Consider the following 15,531-nt stretch of genomic DNA (forward strand, 5'->3'; position numbering starts at 1 on the left):
AATCAAAATGTTGGTTCATTGTTATGTTCTGCGGCTTAATTTTATTTTTCATCACTGACAGAAAATCGTTTAAACATTTCAGAAATGATTTTTTTTTTTCAATTTAGCACAAAAACACAAAGGTTTTCGATAAATTAATAAAAAGATTTTTTCGTTTTAGGATAGGTGTGACCTACATTCCAATGATTGTACAAAGCCAAAATAGTAATGGCGGGTTTCAGATGGAAAAAAAGTGCAGAAATATTAGAAAAGGAAATCGAACGTGACAAGCAGTTGATCGACGCAGTAAATGATGGAGATTTGGCTCAGGTTAAATGCCTGCTCGAAGAGGGTGTCTCGCCAGATTCCCTGGAATACAATCGCAGTTTATTTTATGCTTCAAAAAACTATTTGACTCCACTTCAATTTGCTGTCAAAAACAACTTCCCGGAAATCGTTGAACAATTAATTAAATATGACGGTAAGTGTCGAAATTACAGCAATTTCTGTTGATTTTAAAGGGTATTGTGCCTGTGGCATGTTATATTCTTGATTTGGGTATATGTCATGACGACGTTAGATTAAATAAGATTAAAAGTATACCACTGCACATATTATTATTTGGCAATACCCGGTAGCTAATTCTCGAAAGTATAAACGTACTATGTAAGTAACTATTCCAGGGAAGAGTTTACATGACTTATTGAAATAGAAAGTAAAAGTAGAATATTTAATAGGTTACTGTTGTAATACATTCAAATGAAACAATACCTATCAGTAAGCTTAAAGTATGACTGCATATGATTAATACTGCAGCCAGTGTGACCTTATTTTAGATGCTTACTGTTTCTTTCTTATTATGTAGGTGACGTGAATGCAAAAGATAGATTTGATGTGACAGCTGTACATATTGCAGCAGAAAAGGGACATTTGCAATGTTTACAGTTATTATTAGAGAATGGGGCTGACACAAATATTCCCACTAAATATTCCAAATATGGTTCATATACAGGTTTGAGATTTATTAAATAGAATCAGCATATATCAGATAAAACTTGATGTCAACTACACTTTTCCTAGAAGTGCATTTTGCCAATTTGAAAATCACGTCTCAGTTTTTTCTTTCAGTTGATGACAATGCCAAGCAATGAAAAAATTATTATATTGAAATACGACTTTTTTACAGAAGGGAATTAAAAAATTTTATTTTGATATTTTTCAAATGAGAGAAAAAAAAATGATGTCTGATCTCAGTGATGTGTTTTATTATTTCCAATAAACATTTCTGATCTGTATTTTATATATTGAATTATAATCTATGTAGCCACCCCTCATCCTGGTGGTACAACAGCTCTCCACCTAGCAGCTAGCAATAATCAAGTAGAGTGTGTTAAGGAATTGGTATATTATGGATCTGATTATAATGCAGTAGATGAGTTTGGTAGAACTAGTTTATATACTGCAGCAAGGAAAGGTTTTGCTGACTGTGTCCATATACATCTCGATACAGCTATTAGGATGGATATTCTCTCTATTCCTGTCAAAGAAACAAGTAAGATACACTTTTATTTGTTTCTACAGATCTTCAGGCTTTCATTTTTTCATGAACTACCTTGGCCGGTGCTTCTATAGGAGAGTATCTGCTATAACACCTGATACTGCAATGTTATTAAGTAAAAATTTTGCTAAATTCTTCAAGATTTGTTAAGTTCTTATTGAATGTTTTGCTTTTTTACAAAAATTATATTAGATTTATAATTACTGGAATAGCACAGGATTAGATTGTTGCATCACAAACTGTGAACACATTTAAATCCAATTTGAATTGAGCTTGGAAACATGATGTAAATAAGTTCAACCCATGATACCTACAAAGACTTCACTGTAACTTATTTATTTATAAAACAAAACAACGTGGGAAACCCAGAAAAATAATGGTGGTCAAGAAGCTAAGAAGTTTATTAATAGACCAATATATAATACAATACAATACATGAATGTTTTTTTTATTGTAGATGAAACTCCACTACATGAATGTGTAAGACATGGTCATCTGTCTTGTGTATCATCTCTATTAAAACATGGGTCAGATGTTAATTTTAAAAATTCTGCGGGACTCAGTTCTTTACATGAAGCATTATTAGTGGATAAGAAATTCACTATAGAAATGGTAAAAGAATTAATTACTATGGGTTACAATGTAGATGTTAATTTACCAGATATTCATGGTAAGTCAGGAACTCTATCTTCTTGATTTTTCAACCCAGTTTAAGCTTGTCAGTGATGCAGGTTGGAGGGCCTGACAAGACTAATGCTGTTGTCATGGAAAAAGTATCCTCATTGTACATTGCATGGCCTTGCCCATCTTCATTAGACCATAAGGTGCAGAAAAGTTAGACATAAAACTTCATTCATTTCATTTCTTGATGAAGTGACCATCTTCAATGGTTTCTCTCACTCTCCAGGCTTTTTGAACAAAAAACCATTTATTACAATATGATAAATAGGGTTCAATTTAATATGTCCAATTTACAAGTGATTTAAAATTTATTATGCATGAGAATTGTCCCAGATAATTTGTCTGCCAAATCTATAAATATTAGGAAACTCTGAGCATATCTCTGTAACTTTGAGGAACTGTCAACTGTTTAGTCTAGATATATTATAATTTTATAATAACATTATATAGGTTGACATTTTTTTTTGATTGACTGACTTAATCATTCATTAATTTACATATTGGTTGTCATTTTGTATTTTTCAGGTTATACTCCATTACATTATGTATGTTTCACAGATCACTGTTCACATGAAAGACGACCTAAAGCTGCTGTGTTTCTCATAGCTTACGGTGCAAATTTCAATATAGTAAATAAAGCAGGGGAGACTTTATTAGCACAAGAAATAAACAATGTTAGCAATCATGGGGATTGTAGGATTTTGGACGCCATTTTAGAATGTACCAATAACAACCCAATTAATGACCCGACAATCTTGCCCAGCAAAAAACGAAAACTTTGTGTGAAATATGAACGCTTGTGTAAATTTCCCCGTACTCTTCAACATTATTGCCGATTTGTGATTCGTATTTCTTTGGGAGTGAAAAGACTTCGTGACGTTCCATGTTTACCATTACCAACCTCCCTTAAGGAATATTTATTACTGGATGTTCAAAACTTCAGTACTGACATTAAGAAAGAGTGTGTTTGTAGAGGATCTGTTTATGTTCAGTCTAATTCCCAAACTAAAATTGATGTTTTGGACTGAGACTGGACATAATGTGGGTGGTCAATTTGGTTGAAAAGTATGCATTTAAACTAGTATTTGTAGTAAATCTTCTAAAGTTCGGTGTGATAGTACTGAAGGTAGTAGACCTTATTCATACATTGGCCATATTAAATCCAGAAAGAGACTCATAACTCAAACAAACAAGGGTAATATGGTGTCACTGCAGTACAATTGCCACCTTGATGTTTTTTAAGTGTCAGTCCTAGTAACTCAAAACTAACCATATTTTACACCATTAAAATCAGAGTTGATTAAATGATACTTTCAGATGAAGTTTACTACCACAGATTTTTGATAAAGGGCAGTTTTAAGACCATTTTCTGGCTGTTGATCGAGTGCTTAGTGATGTCACGTAGGCTATATGTCGCCATGGATGACGTAATTTGCGTTACGAATCTCACTTTCAGTGTCTGTAAAGGGCGTGAATAAGGTCTATGTTAGAAAACGAACAAGATACAAAACATTTTCAAATAAGTTTTAACATTAAAATACTCAAGTTGAGTCTCAACCCTTCTCCTAAAGGCAGAAAGAAAATAAGTTTTAGATCACAAAATATTTATTGATTGGGGTATATCAAGAACCTCTTATCATTAAACTTAAAGGTAGTAGTATAAAACTGTATGAAGCTTCAGATTTACATGCTGCATGTTATAAAATGATTATATTAGAAACGTCTTTCAAATGATTCAATCATGATTATTATCTATATAAATTACTGTGGATTCAATGGATATTATTATTATTGTTGTTATTATTTTGATTATTGTGGACCAACAAATCAAGGAAACACCTTTATCTGAATTTATATTTTTTCCTTTTCAAGGTCTTAATCTATAATTATTGTTGATTATCAGTATTTACTAATTTACATGTTTCATTTTTCAAAGTTAAAACTACCCTGTTTCTACTTTCATTTTTTTGTGAGCATTATAGTATGAAATCATGATTAAGAGTTTCATATTTTACATAAGCAAATGGTTATTTTCATAAACATTATCTATCTTTGGATTGTAAATTTGTGTAAATTCATCTTGATAGATTAAGTCTGTATGAGGACATATTGTTCTAGATAAAGTTTCATCTGAAACCCTTACATAAATCAATGCAAAAATTGTCCTAATATCTAAAACAGACCTTGTATTTCTTCAAAGTTTTCACATGTAGGTCACTCACTGTAGAAAATTTAGTTGTTTGTTATAGAAACTGTTAATAGTGTATATATGTATATAGAATATGTTACTATCATCTACATTGTTAATCATGGGCACATCATTATAGACACTGGGTTATGTTATCTTTATTAAAATAAATCATAAAACAAAATTCAGTTTTCAGTTGATAAAAAGAATGCCATTTTCGGGGGTAGATTTGGGTCTTGAATATATGTAGATAGTCTTCAGAAGTACCAGAAATGTTCAAGAAATGCATCCTTCCTTCAAAAATACCCCAAACTAGGAACTTCAATTTCTATTTCTATATATGGCAAATATGGATTTGAGGGATTAAATTTCGACAATGAGCAGTGAACACAATTACTGATTAGCTGAGCTAAAATATTCATAACCCTTTACAACCCTTGTAGTAGAGCATAATTATATTTGTGCACGTTCAGGTCTTATTCAAGGTATAAACGAAAAGTCCATTAAGTTCTAAGGTAGTTTATGTAGTAATCAGCACACTATAAGTCTAACCTATATAGTTTAATTTACTATTTTGAACACCTAATATAAAATAGACTGGTCTCATTATGTTTAGAATCATACCTTGATGATCATAAATGTTTAATCCACTCTACCAGCTGTATTGATATTACCAGTTCCAAGCATAGAGATTTTCAATTTCAGATAGTCTTTTTCCTTTTCCTGAAAGGGTTGCTGTGTTGGCTTCAAACTGATGCAAAAAAAAAAAACATGACATGTTACTTTTGATAATTGTGGACTATGGCTATGATAGATAACACACATCAAAGTAAAACTGGTCAGTTCTCCTTTGTTATTTTTCTATAAAACATACCAATTATGATATTTACAATAACAAGATTTATACATCTATATTTACAGTAGAAATAGTTCTCTAGTTATAGACATATTTAGATGGATATCTAGATATTTCAACCAGTATCATTCAATTGGCCAAAGACTTAATTTTTTACAATTTAGATCCATGTAATACTAGCACACATTTGTTTAAGAATTGAGGGTATCATTAAATTAAATTGGTTTACGAAAATTTACAATCAGATGAAATAACAGAATATATTAATGTGTTAAATCTATTTCCCATATAACAAATCAAAATTTTCAGATTGATTAGTAATGACCTTTTGCAAAATATTATAATTCAACTAGACCAATAACACAAGCAATATAACAATATTTAAGCAAAGAGTTTGTGAGAAAAATAGCATCATCAACAATACACTGCGAAATTAAAAATTTTGCTTTATAGAGCGAACAGCAGATGTGCTATGCGAAATATGAGTTTGTTACCTTATATTAGAATCATTTATTTTCCTTTATTAGGCCAAACTGGGCCAGCAAAGTAGGGTATAAAACTCATTCATTCTTAATTATAAGTTTAAGCACTCAGCACATGAATGATAAATATCCTACCACAAAATAAACCAGATTATAAACTAATAAATTATACATAAAATAGAACAACGTTTAACAAAAAATAGAGAAACTCCAAGTACAAATGCTTACTGGTCATTATCATACAGATATCTTCAGCCAATATCAAAGTTGACACATGTGATACATTTCTAACAATATACAAGTACAAGTATAAATTGTTTTCAATTACTGAAATAGATATCAAGTTACTTGTTTGCGCACTACAATTATTTTAATATATTAAAATATTTATATAAATACTAATATACAATTTGATTAATGTTATTATGAAAATATCCAGATACCAGCCTTGCCCTCACTAATGATCGACAGTTTTTACTGTTATGAAGTCTGAACTATCTCAAGATGTGATTCACACCGTGGAATTATTTTTTTAGAACCGTTTAACTAAATTCAGCTTGGCTCCTGATTCTGTCAAAATCTTCAGTAAACATTTGTCAGATGTGTAAATTTGAAATTGAGAAGTATTACACTTACACTAGAGGAAAGATATTTTTGTGAAACAGGGCAAAGGTCTCCAGTGCCTTCAAGGAAAAGATCTCTGTGAAAATAAATTAACTTTCAATTGTAACAAGCTATCATGGTTTTACAAACAATGTAATACTATAGATAATTAAATATCAGGACATTACTAGATTGTCTATGATGCCCAACATTAATCACAATACAAACCAGGGGTATAGTCTTCCCTTGTACAAATGTACAAGTTTTATTTATGCAAGAATGTGGATCACATGAACTTTTTTGAACAATATAATTGAGGACAACACGTGGTGATGTGTCTACCTTTCTCATAGTATCATTGTACTATGCGGGGCAAAGGGGCATTGTAGAATATCTGGTAATGTCTTGATAATTTCATTAACGGTTCAGCTTTGTACAGTTGTTATCTGCCATAAAAAAAAAAAGTGACTTTAGACGTCTGTGTAACTAGGTAGGGCCAGATTTGTCAAGCTAGGTTTGGTTTTGTTACAAGGCATGGTTAAATATAAATATGATTGTCTATGAGCTGAATGAGACTTCATCCTTTGTCAGATTAACTCCTCAAAGCCTCTAGTCTGGCTTTCATATCCTCCATATCTCCATCATCTTCTTCTTGAGGCAGAGCTGAGGCACCTTCTACTACAGGTAAAGAATCATCTACAGGAACTGGAGCCTTTCCTAGTTCACCTAAAAAAAAAACATCCCAAATTACTGATGAAATCAAAACAAAGTGGTATAATATTCATCAACCGTTAGATCCAAGGTGGTAGTGGATTCTAATCTATATTTGGAAAAAACAAAACAAAAATCTTTTTACCTGCTGTGATATCAAATAGAACTTTATCTACTTCCTCTTCAGCTTCTTCTTCTAAATCATCTTGATCATCCAAACTTTCCATTGTATCTTCAAGCATTTCTTCTATTATGCCTGCCTGGATGTTAGAAAATATTCATTTATTCAAAATTCTATTACTTTTATTTTTATTACTGTACATGCTTTATCATATCAATAGGTAATAAAGCTTCTATTTAAAAGCCATATCTTAAAAGTAGACTGAACAACTGGCTAATTCTTAATGAAATACTCTACTACCTAAATACAAATAATCACCTTCATCATTTCTTTGGACATTTCTCTCATTGTGGCTGTGATTTCTGGCACTTTAACTAATGATTGCATACTCTTCATGACTTCAGAACTCTGTTGAAGGGCACCTGCTATTCTTAATGTGGCTAAACATAGAAAAACACGAATAGAATTATAACCAAAAACGTACGGTACTTCATACACTTCATTTTTGGTGGATGAACAAATTATCAAAATATATGAGAATCCTTTTAATAAATAGAAATTCATTGTATCAATTCCTTGAAATATTCTTCTACAAATAATTTGACAACTTCAACATTGTAATTTGGCTATATAATGATTCTCACTTAAATATATCAAAAAAACATTTCAATCTAATGCCACCTTGTAAGTGTTACTTCTAAATCTCATGTACAAGATAGTTTGAGGTATTTGCTTTGAACTAAATTTAAAGATTATCTTCATACCTAATTGATTTTTCATTCCCATTTGAACTGAGTTAAGCTGAGCTTTGGACGTATATAATCTATTTACAACTTTCCTGGATTTCACAATTTCTTTAGCTAATATTTTACATGATGATTTCTCTCCCTTCTTTGCTGAATCTTTTATCATTCGTTTTGTCTTCTCTTCCTCCCTCTGTATGGCTACAAGTAACAGTTTATGATGAACATTGTTTTAAACTCTCATTGTGTAAGCTTATACATAGAAATACTTGATAATGAATGACTTATGATCAGAGCTGTTGATTCAACTATATTTTCCAGACATGACCAGCAGGTAAGGTCAAATGTACGAGGATCTTATGTAAAAATAATGTTCAGCATTTGCACAGATTCTTGAAAAGATTTTATATAGACATCTGGACTTAATTTTTTTTTTGGAAATTAGACAGGGCCTTGAAAACACTTTTAAAATTGGGTCAGGGTATGATAAAAAAACATCAAATAATTTTTAGAGTAAAGCTCAAATTATTGAATTTCTGAGGTTGGTGTCACCAGAACATGGTTAACCCTCAGAAACACTTGATGACATTTCTTTTTGGTTTTCTCAGTTATTAGCCTATCATCGAGTATTTGATTTATTAACTGTCAAAATTTTAAATTAGATTCTGCACTGAGATATATTTTAGTGTAAATGATCATTGTAAAGATCAGTAAGCTACTAAGCTTATGGATAATGTCTTACCTTTAATCTGCCTTTCAATGACATAGCCTTCTTTTCTCAATTTATGAGTCCAGTCATTAACCTAGAAACAGTTATAACATGTACTGGAAGAAAAAACTAGGATAAACATTTTCAGTTTATACTGCATTTGCATGCTTATCATATTTAACTTTGCATCTCAAAAACAAGGGTGCTCATAAAATTTCTAAAGCAGTTGTTCAATCAATCTATTCTTCTTCCTCAGCCATTGTTGACTGAGTGTGGCAGGGTCAGGAAATTATAGAGAGATTGATGTTTGAAGACAGTGCATGCAATGTAATCAAAGCTTTACCCATTTCTAAGATTACATATTTCTTATCATGACGACTAAAACAAAGGGATACAAACAAGTGTCAGTGAAAGTGAAGCAAAGCTACTCTGCCTCTACTGATTTTCGATTCCAGTATTTTTTTTCCTAATTCAGAAGATGATTGATTGAAGATGATTGAACAATATTTACCATATCTTTTGGTGACCGTTCGTTGCTTTTACCAAAAAGCCCCATGTTAATTTGCACAAGTTACTAATGAATTAAGTCACGTTTAAATTAAAATAGATTTCGACATCACTGTCACAAAAATTGGGAAATTTATTTTGATAATGAAAAACACTTCCGGTCTAATTTCTCGGCGTATGCGCAGTTGTAGATCATTATCTAAATGGTTTCTTCTTCGATATTAGTTGTACTTGTTTGGTAGTTCATTACATATGATCCAATAAGGTTTCAAATCAACCATTGGAATTGCGATCCATTTGTCACGCGACTAGTGAGATGTTTTTTACTGTCATATTTATAACTCTATGGGTGGAACCAATCAGTAGGCTTATTCATTTGCTATTAATTTGCATTGGACATAATCTAATTATAACCAAGCCAAGGTGATAGTATTTTTTTGCAAAACTGTAAACTGACATTCTCAGTTTTTTTGTCTATCCAGAATTACCCCTACCAAATCCCTTATTTTCTCAGTGTAGGCTAATGGATTGATATCTAAGGGAAAAGCAGGGGAACATAATTACTGAACATTTTGAATTTCAGTGCTAATATGACAATTAGAAATTTATTTTCTTGTCATGTTGTGGTATGAAGGCATATCTCCTCTAAGTATTCGACCCTTAGCCTTTTTGTGTTAGTATGCTGCCCATAAAAGAGCGAACAATAAAATAAATCTAAATATTTTGTCTAAACTTGTGAAGTTTAATGTAATCTTAATATGGTCGGTGATTTACAAAACTTAGGGAGTGCATGCCTTTATGTTAACGACAATGTGAAGGGAATGTTTATAATATGTAAAACATGGAATCTACGCTGTGATATAATGTAATATGATAGCAGGGTGGTACCTGTCTACACACTGTACCATACCATTATTATTTATATATCACTGTTTAGAACTCTCTAGTCAGTCCTCACAGTAACAATGTACGTTATCACAGATTGTACTCAGGTGCTGTAGTCTTCATGACATAGATTTATACCTTCTCGAATTACTTGTCTTGTTAACAGACAAACACAGATAGTAGGACATTGACCTCTATTGTCATGACAGAATTGAAGTTTTGAATGGGGATACATCGGGCGTTTTCCAATACCTTTAATGGTTTGTGATGGAATATAATAATATAATCAGAATATATACAAAGATAGCTTGCCATGCAAGGTAACATCTGGTAACATACGCCCACTATCAGCTGTCAGAAATGACAACAAAATATTTAGTGACTTAATAATGAATTTTCAAATAATCTTAAAATCACCTTGAGTCAAGGCAGTTCATAAAATTATCATCAAATTCAAACATGAACAATGTCTCACTGCTGTACACATAAGGGCAATAACTCTGAAACGGTTCATCCAATTATTACCAATTCTAACTTAACAGCGATCTCATTGAAATATACATGCATATCTAGTTTCATCAAGATTGGATATAAACGGTATATAACTCCAAAACCATTCATCTGATTTTACCAATTTCGGACTCGACTGAGATCTCATCAACATATACATGCATACCTAGTTTCATCAAGATCAGACAAAGATAGCTTGCCAGGCAATATAAGAAATGATAACAAAATCTTTAGTGGCTTAATAATGAATTTTCAAATAATCTTAAAAGTATCTATAAGTCAAGGCAAAAACCTGAAACAGTTCATCAAGTCATCATCAAATTCCAACATGAACCATGTCTCATCGCTGGGCACAAGGGCAATAACTCTGAAACTGTTCATTTCCATGTGGGCGTATAAAAAGTCTTTGTAGGGTTGGCGAAGTCTATGTACAAGCTTTAGTTTTCTGTCAGGTCGGTGCATGTGTATTTTGTTCACAAATTATTTCAATGGATCTGCTAATGAGTGTTTGACAGAAAAGGCTTTCTGGTCCTCTTTCCACAAAAAATATTTACGATGAATCTCAATTATACACTGTCTCGTGGAAAGACTTTGATCGCGAGATTTTCCTTCAGATCATATTAATCATAAATCTAATGTGTTGATGCTTGAACATTTTTATACTAGGATCTCTTAACTACATGCACTTGTTAGACGTTTTCTTCAAGAGTGCCAATCCAGAATAACGGCCCTCCCTTGCAGAATAGCATTATGAAGTTAAACAGACGAAACAATATCAAATATTTCTGATTCTTCATTAAATTATAAAAATCACACCAAATATTTACATATAAACAAATCTTGTAATAAAATATAACAAATTAGGTTAAGAACAACTTTACACGTGCTTTTTACAAAATAAAGGTTACAATGTGATGGGAACCTATTAACTGAATATGTTTCATTTTTATACACCAACAGACTTTCTCAATCTGATCAAAATGCAAACATTTTCCTATGCTTTCTGTATTGATTACTTCACTCATACTAGTCCGGTCAAAATCTATTATCTTAAAGGGGTTGTAAATAAATTGTAAAGCCTTTTTGTTAACGTTAAAAAGCAATTGCAAGAACCACAGACATCTGAAATTAGAACGGTGTAGCAAATCGTTGCTATCAGTTTCCCTGTGACAAAAAGGCTTAGAAAACCTCTTACAACCCATTTGAAAGTGGAATAATAATGAATAACGTATGAAACATGAAACACCCCCAAAAAGTTTGCTAGTGGGACAAGACTGTTCGTATTTGTTAATGAAGAGAGTGTTTGATTGGTTGCTGTGGTAAAAGTATATTTCTTATTTATGTCGTCAGATCTAGAATGAGTGATGTAAACAATTATTAAAATTTTCATTTTCACACCAAATTAGAGGCGTTTTATGAGAGCATTGCAGTTTACACATATTCCAAAGTGCGATGAGATCTTTTGTGACAATCACATCTTATGGACAGAGAGATGCTAATGTTCACTAGTTTTGGAGGTCCGGTGCTCGATTCAGCTATTCAGGAATAGCCTAGGTCCAGATGATTAGTAGCCTACATTTCCAATCTGATAAGAATGCATATGGATTTTACTCTTCGCATGTTTCTGTAGGTTTCTATACTTGCCATCCATGATATGACGAATTTCTCCTTTATATTGCGCTCGGGGGAATTTCGACCCAATCGCATCAATATTGTCATATTTGATCCCAACCAATCCAAAACACTATACCAATTCAATGCTAGAAAACGAATATTCCATAATTTCTCACATATTATGTAGCTTAGTATGTACATCTTTAATTAAACAGAGTACTTGCTAGGTTGAATATTAAATAATGAATAAATGGTGCATACCAATTTCGTCAGATCATGTATGGCAAGCGGTGGAGTTTAAAAAACACATCCTGATTTTCTTTTAAATCAGAATGGTACATCCCCAACAAATGACAGTGTTGGCACATGATTTCAAATCAAGAGAGAGGAGATTCTAATAAAGTGCACTATATCAGGATTTGAGGTCAAAAATAAGTTTTAGATAAGACAGAGACTGGTATCCTTGAGAAAAGAAGTATATCACATGAGTTCGAAACTTTACGTTGTTTGCCTGACGTCATTCAAGGCCACCCGAATCAACTCCTAATGATTTGTCCTTGATGAATTGTTCATGTACACCCGCAGTCATTTCTAGAATTTCCTTCCTATAAAGATTTTCATCGGAGTCTATCACATAAGGTTCACCAGTTTGTTTCATAAGCCATGAGTGTAATTCAGTTTCTGAGCTTGAGGCACTCGTATTTAATGGTGGTTTGAGATCTCCCCCTTCCCCATCCCAAATGGTCTCTTCCGGTATCTCTAGGACCACACCCTCCACATCTTTTGAATTTGTGTGAGTATATCTTATTTCGTCCAATGGTTCACAGGCTTCAATAGATTGTAGCCAACTTTGACACCGTTTTGTATTTTCTTCTTTGTTCAAACGATCCTCAAGAAATTGTTTCCGTAAACCGAATTCTTTAGGTCTGGTGTTTGCCAGACTGGTCGCCATATTGGTTTCTGGTAAGTCTTCCTCGTGAATTAAATGTTCACTACGCGTGCGATGAATTCTAGCACGTACCCGTTTAGTAGGTTTAATTGGTCTAGGTATCGACGAAGAACGATTATTTTCAACTTTAACACGACTGCCTAATTTATTACCGAAAGTTTTATTTGAATCGGAAATATCTAATTGAGTCGGATTGTTTTCTTTTTTACCCTGCTGAACGAAATCTCTCCAACATGGCGGCTTTGGTGGTTTTAGTCCACTGAATGATGTCATCTGACCAAACTTCATTGAAGTCTTTTGCATTCTATCATAAGTAAGAAATTGAAATGAAATCTAGCTCCAGAAGTATGAATTTGATCATTTGAAATATGAAACAATTATCACAGTTCATGTACGTTCATTGGCTCTGCTATTCACAACATCACATATCCCAGCTTTTTCTTGGTCACACCCTGAAAGCAAAGAAAAAAATATTTGAAAATTGTATAATATTGGCATTAATCAAGTCTCCAAAGTACGAAGTGTAACAATATCCGAGTTACAGATACCGAAATTTATAATCGGAACTTAGTATACCAGAAATTTGAATGTCCACAACCAGCTATCTGAATACTACAGCGATCGATAGATAGATTGACAAGAGATGCAACATTTAAATAAATATGATCTTAATATGAGTTATTCTTATCTGAATATTCATTTTGCTATCTGAATATGAGTTATTACTATCTGAATATAAATAATTGCTATCTGGATTTAAGGTATTACCATCTGAATACGGGTAATTACTTTCTGAATATGAGTTATTACTTTCTCGATATGAGTTATTAATATCTGAATATGAGTTATTCTTATCTGAATATGAATTATTATTATCTGAATATGAGTTTTTTCTAACTCGATATGGGTTATATATTTCTGAATATGGTATGCGTTATTGCTATCTGAATATGAGTTATTGCTAACTGAATATGAGTCATTACTATCTGAATATGAGTTATTACAATCTCAGTATGGATTAATAACTTTTGATTATCTACTATCACTATCTGAATATGGGTCATTAATATCTGAATATGGGTATCACTTTTTGAATATTGGTTGTTACTATCTGAATATGAGTTGATACTATCTGAATATGGGTAATTATTATATGAATATTGGTATTACTATCTGAATATGAGTTATTACTTTCTGAATATGAGTTATTACTATCTGAATATGAGTTATTACTCTCTCAGTATGGATTAATAACTTTGAATATCTACTATCACTATCTGAATATGGACCATTAATATCTGAATATGAATTATCACTCTTCGAATATTGGTTGTTAATACTTGAAATGAATTACAATTATTACTATTATAACTATTATTTGAATATTGGTAATTTACTATCTGGATATGAGATTAACCACCCGGATATGAGTTATTTCGATTTGAATATCAGTTATTTCGATCTGAATATGAGTTATTACTATCTAGATATGAGATTAACCAACCGGATATGAGTTATTTCGATTTGAATATCGGTTATTTCGATCTGAATATGAGTTCTTACTATCTGAATATGAGTTATTACTATCTGAATATGAGTTATTTCTATCTGAATATGAGTTATTACTATCTGAATATGAGTTATTACTATCTGAATATGAGATATAATCACCTGGATATGAGTTATTACTATCTGAATATGCGTTATTACTATCTGAATATGAGTTATTACTATCTGAATATGAGTATGAGTTATTACTATCTGAATATGAGTTATTACTATCTGAATATGAGATATAATCATCTGGATATGAGTTATTGCGATCTGAATATGGGTTGTCACTTACGTTTTTGAATATGAGTTCTTACTTTCTGAATATGAGCAAAATATCTCAACCTTTCGATAAGACCAGTTACAAGAGATTGTGAATAGAAAATTTTACTATGTGAATACGACCACATAAGGTCTACCTAGAAGTATAGCTGTCATCAAAACCAAAACGGCGTTACTTACATACAATAATGACACCATTAATCCTACATGATTTAATGAAAAATTCCCACTATTTGTGTGAACCAGATGAATAATTTGGAATCTCAACCTCAACCCCAGCGTGCAATAATTATGCTTAATTGCCATTGATCCCACATCACACCTTCTAAATATATCCAATGAAAATGATCCACTTAAAAATGACATAATCCTTCAACATCTCTTAATCCGTGTGTTCAATTACTTGTATGAAATCCAAACAAATGAATAAGCTCTGTCTTTAAATCGCCACAATAAAAGAAAAGAAGTGTTAAGTTTAGAAATCAACTGTAGTCAGAACATCATGTGTTTGTAATAAAGAATTTTTCTGTGCCAAGCATTAACTCTGTTCTTCTATCTCTTGCCAATTTCATGTCTGACAAATTATGCTAAGGGCAGCCGAC

At 32.0% G+C, this 15,531-nt stretch overlaps 2 protein-coding genes across 2 annotated transcripts; both read right to left on the minus strand.

Annotated features, from left to right (window-relative positions):
* Positions 1 to 6,465: 6,465 nt before the first annotated feature.
* Positions 6,466 to 9,278, minus strand: LOTGIDRAFT_214378 (hypothetical protein). The gene is made up of 6 exons (XM_009054094.1): positions 9,143 to 9,278; positions 8,665 to 8,725; positions 7,944 to 8,123; positions 7,498 to 7,619; positions 7,204 to 7,318; positions 6,466 to 7,073 (listed from the first exon to the last, which is right to left on the minus strand). The coding sequence occupies exons 1-6, from the start codon at positions 9,185 to 9,187 to the stop codon at positions 6,940 to 6,942; spliced, it is 657 nt and encodes a 218-aa protein (XP_009052342.1). The 5' UTR covers positions 9,188 to 9,278; the 3' UTR covers positions 6,466 to 6,939.
* A 3,386-nt stretch (positions 9,279 to 12,664) lies between these two features.
* LOTGIDRAFT_159591 (hypothetical protein) lies at positions 12,665 to 15,295 on the minus strand (the record flags this gene model as incomplete). Its single annotated transcript, XM_009054095.1, has 4 exons — positions 12,665 to 13,400; positions 14,601 to 14,725; positions 14,768 to 14,878; positions 15,110 to 15,295. The coding sequence occupies 4 exons, from the start codon at positions 15,293 to 15,295 to the stop codon at positions 12,665 to 12,667; spliced, it is 1,158 nt and encodes a 385-aa protein (XP_009052343.1).
* Between the last annotated feature and the right edge of the window lie 236 nt (positions 15,296 to 15,531).

This window comes from Lottia gigantea, assembly GCF_000327385.1.
Source record: "Lottia gigantea unplaced genomic scaffold LOTGIsca_21, whole genome shotgun sequence".
Taxonomy (NCBI): domain Eukaryota; kingdom Metazoa; phylum Mollusca; class Gastropoda; family Lottiidae; genus Lottia; species Lottia gigantea.

Bases quoted from the DNA above. Each gene is read 5' to 3' on its own strand.
- LOTGIDRAFT_214378 (XM_009054094.1), bottom strand. From the start codon at position 9,187: ATGGGGCTTTTTGGTAAAAGCAACGAACGGTCACCAAAAGATATG. The intron at 8,726-9,142 runs GTAAATATTGTT...AACTGTTTCTAG, and splicing joins AACGGTCACCAAAAGATATG to GTTAATGACTGGACTCATAA. The intron at 7,319-7,497 runs GTGATTATTTGT...TCTAACATCCAG, and splicing joins TGTCCAAAGAAATGATGAAG to GCAGGCATAATAGAAGAAAT.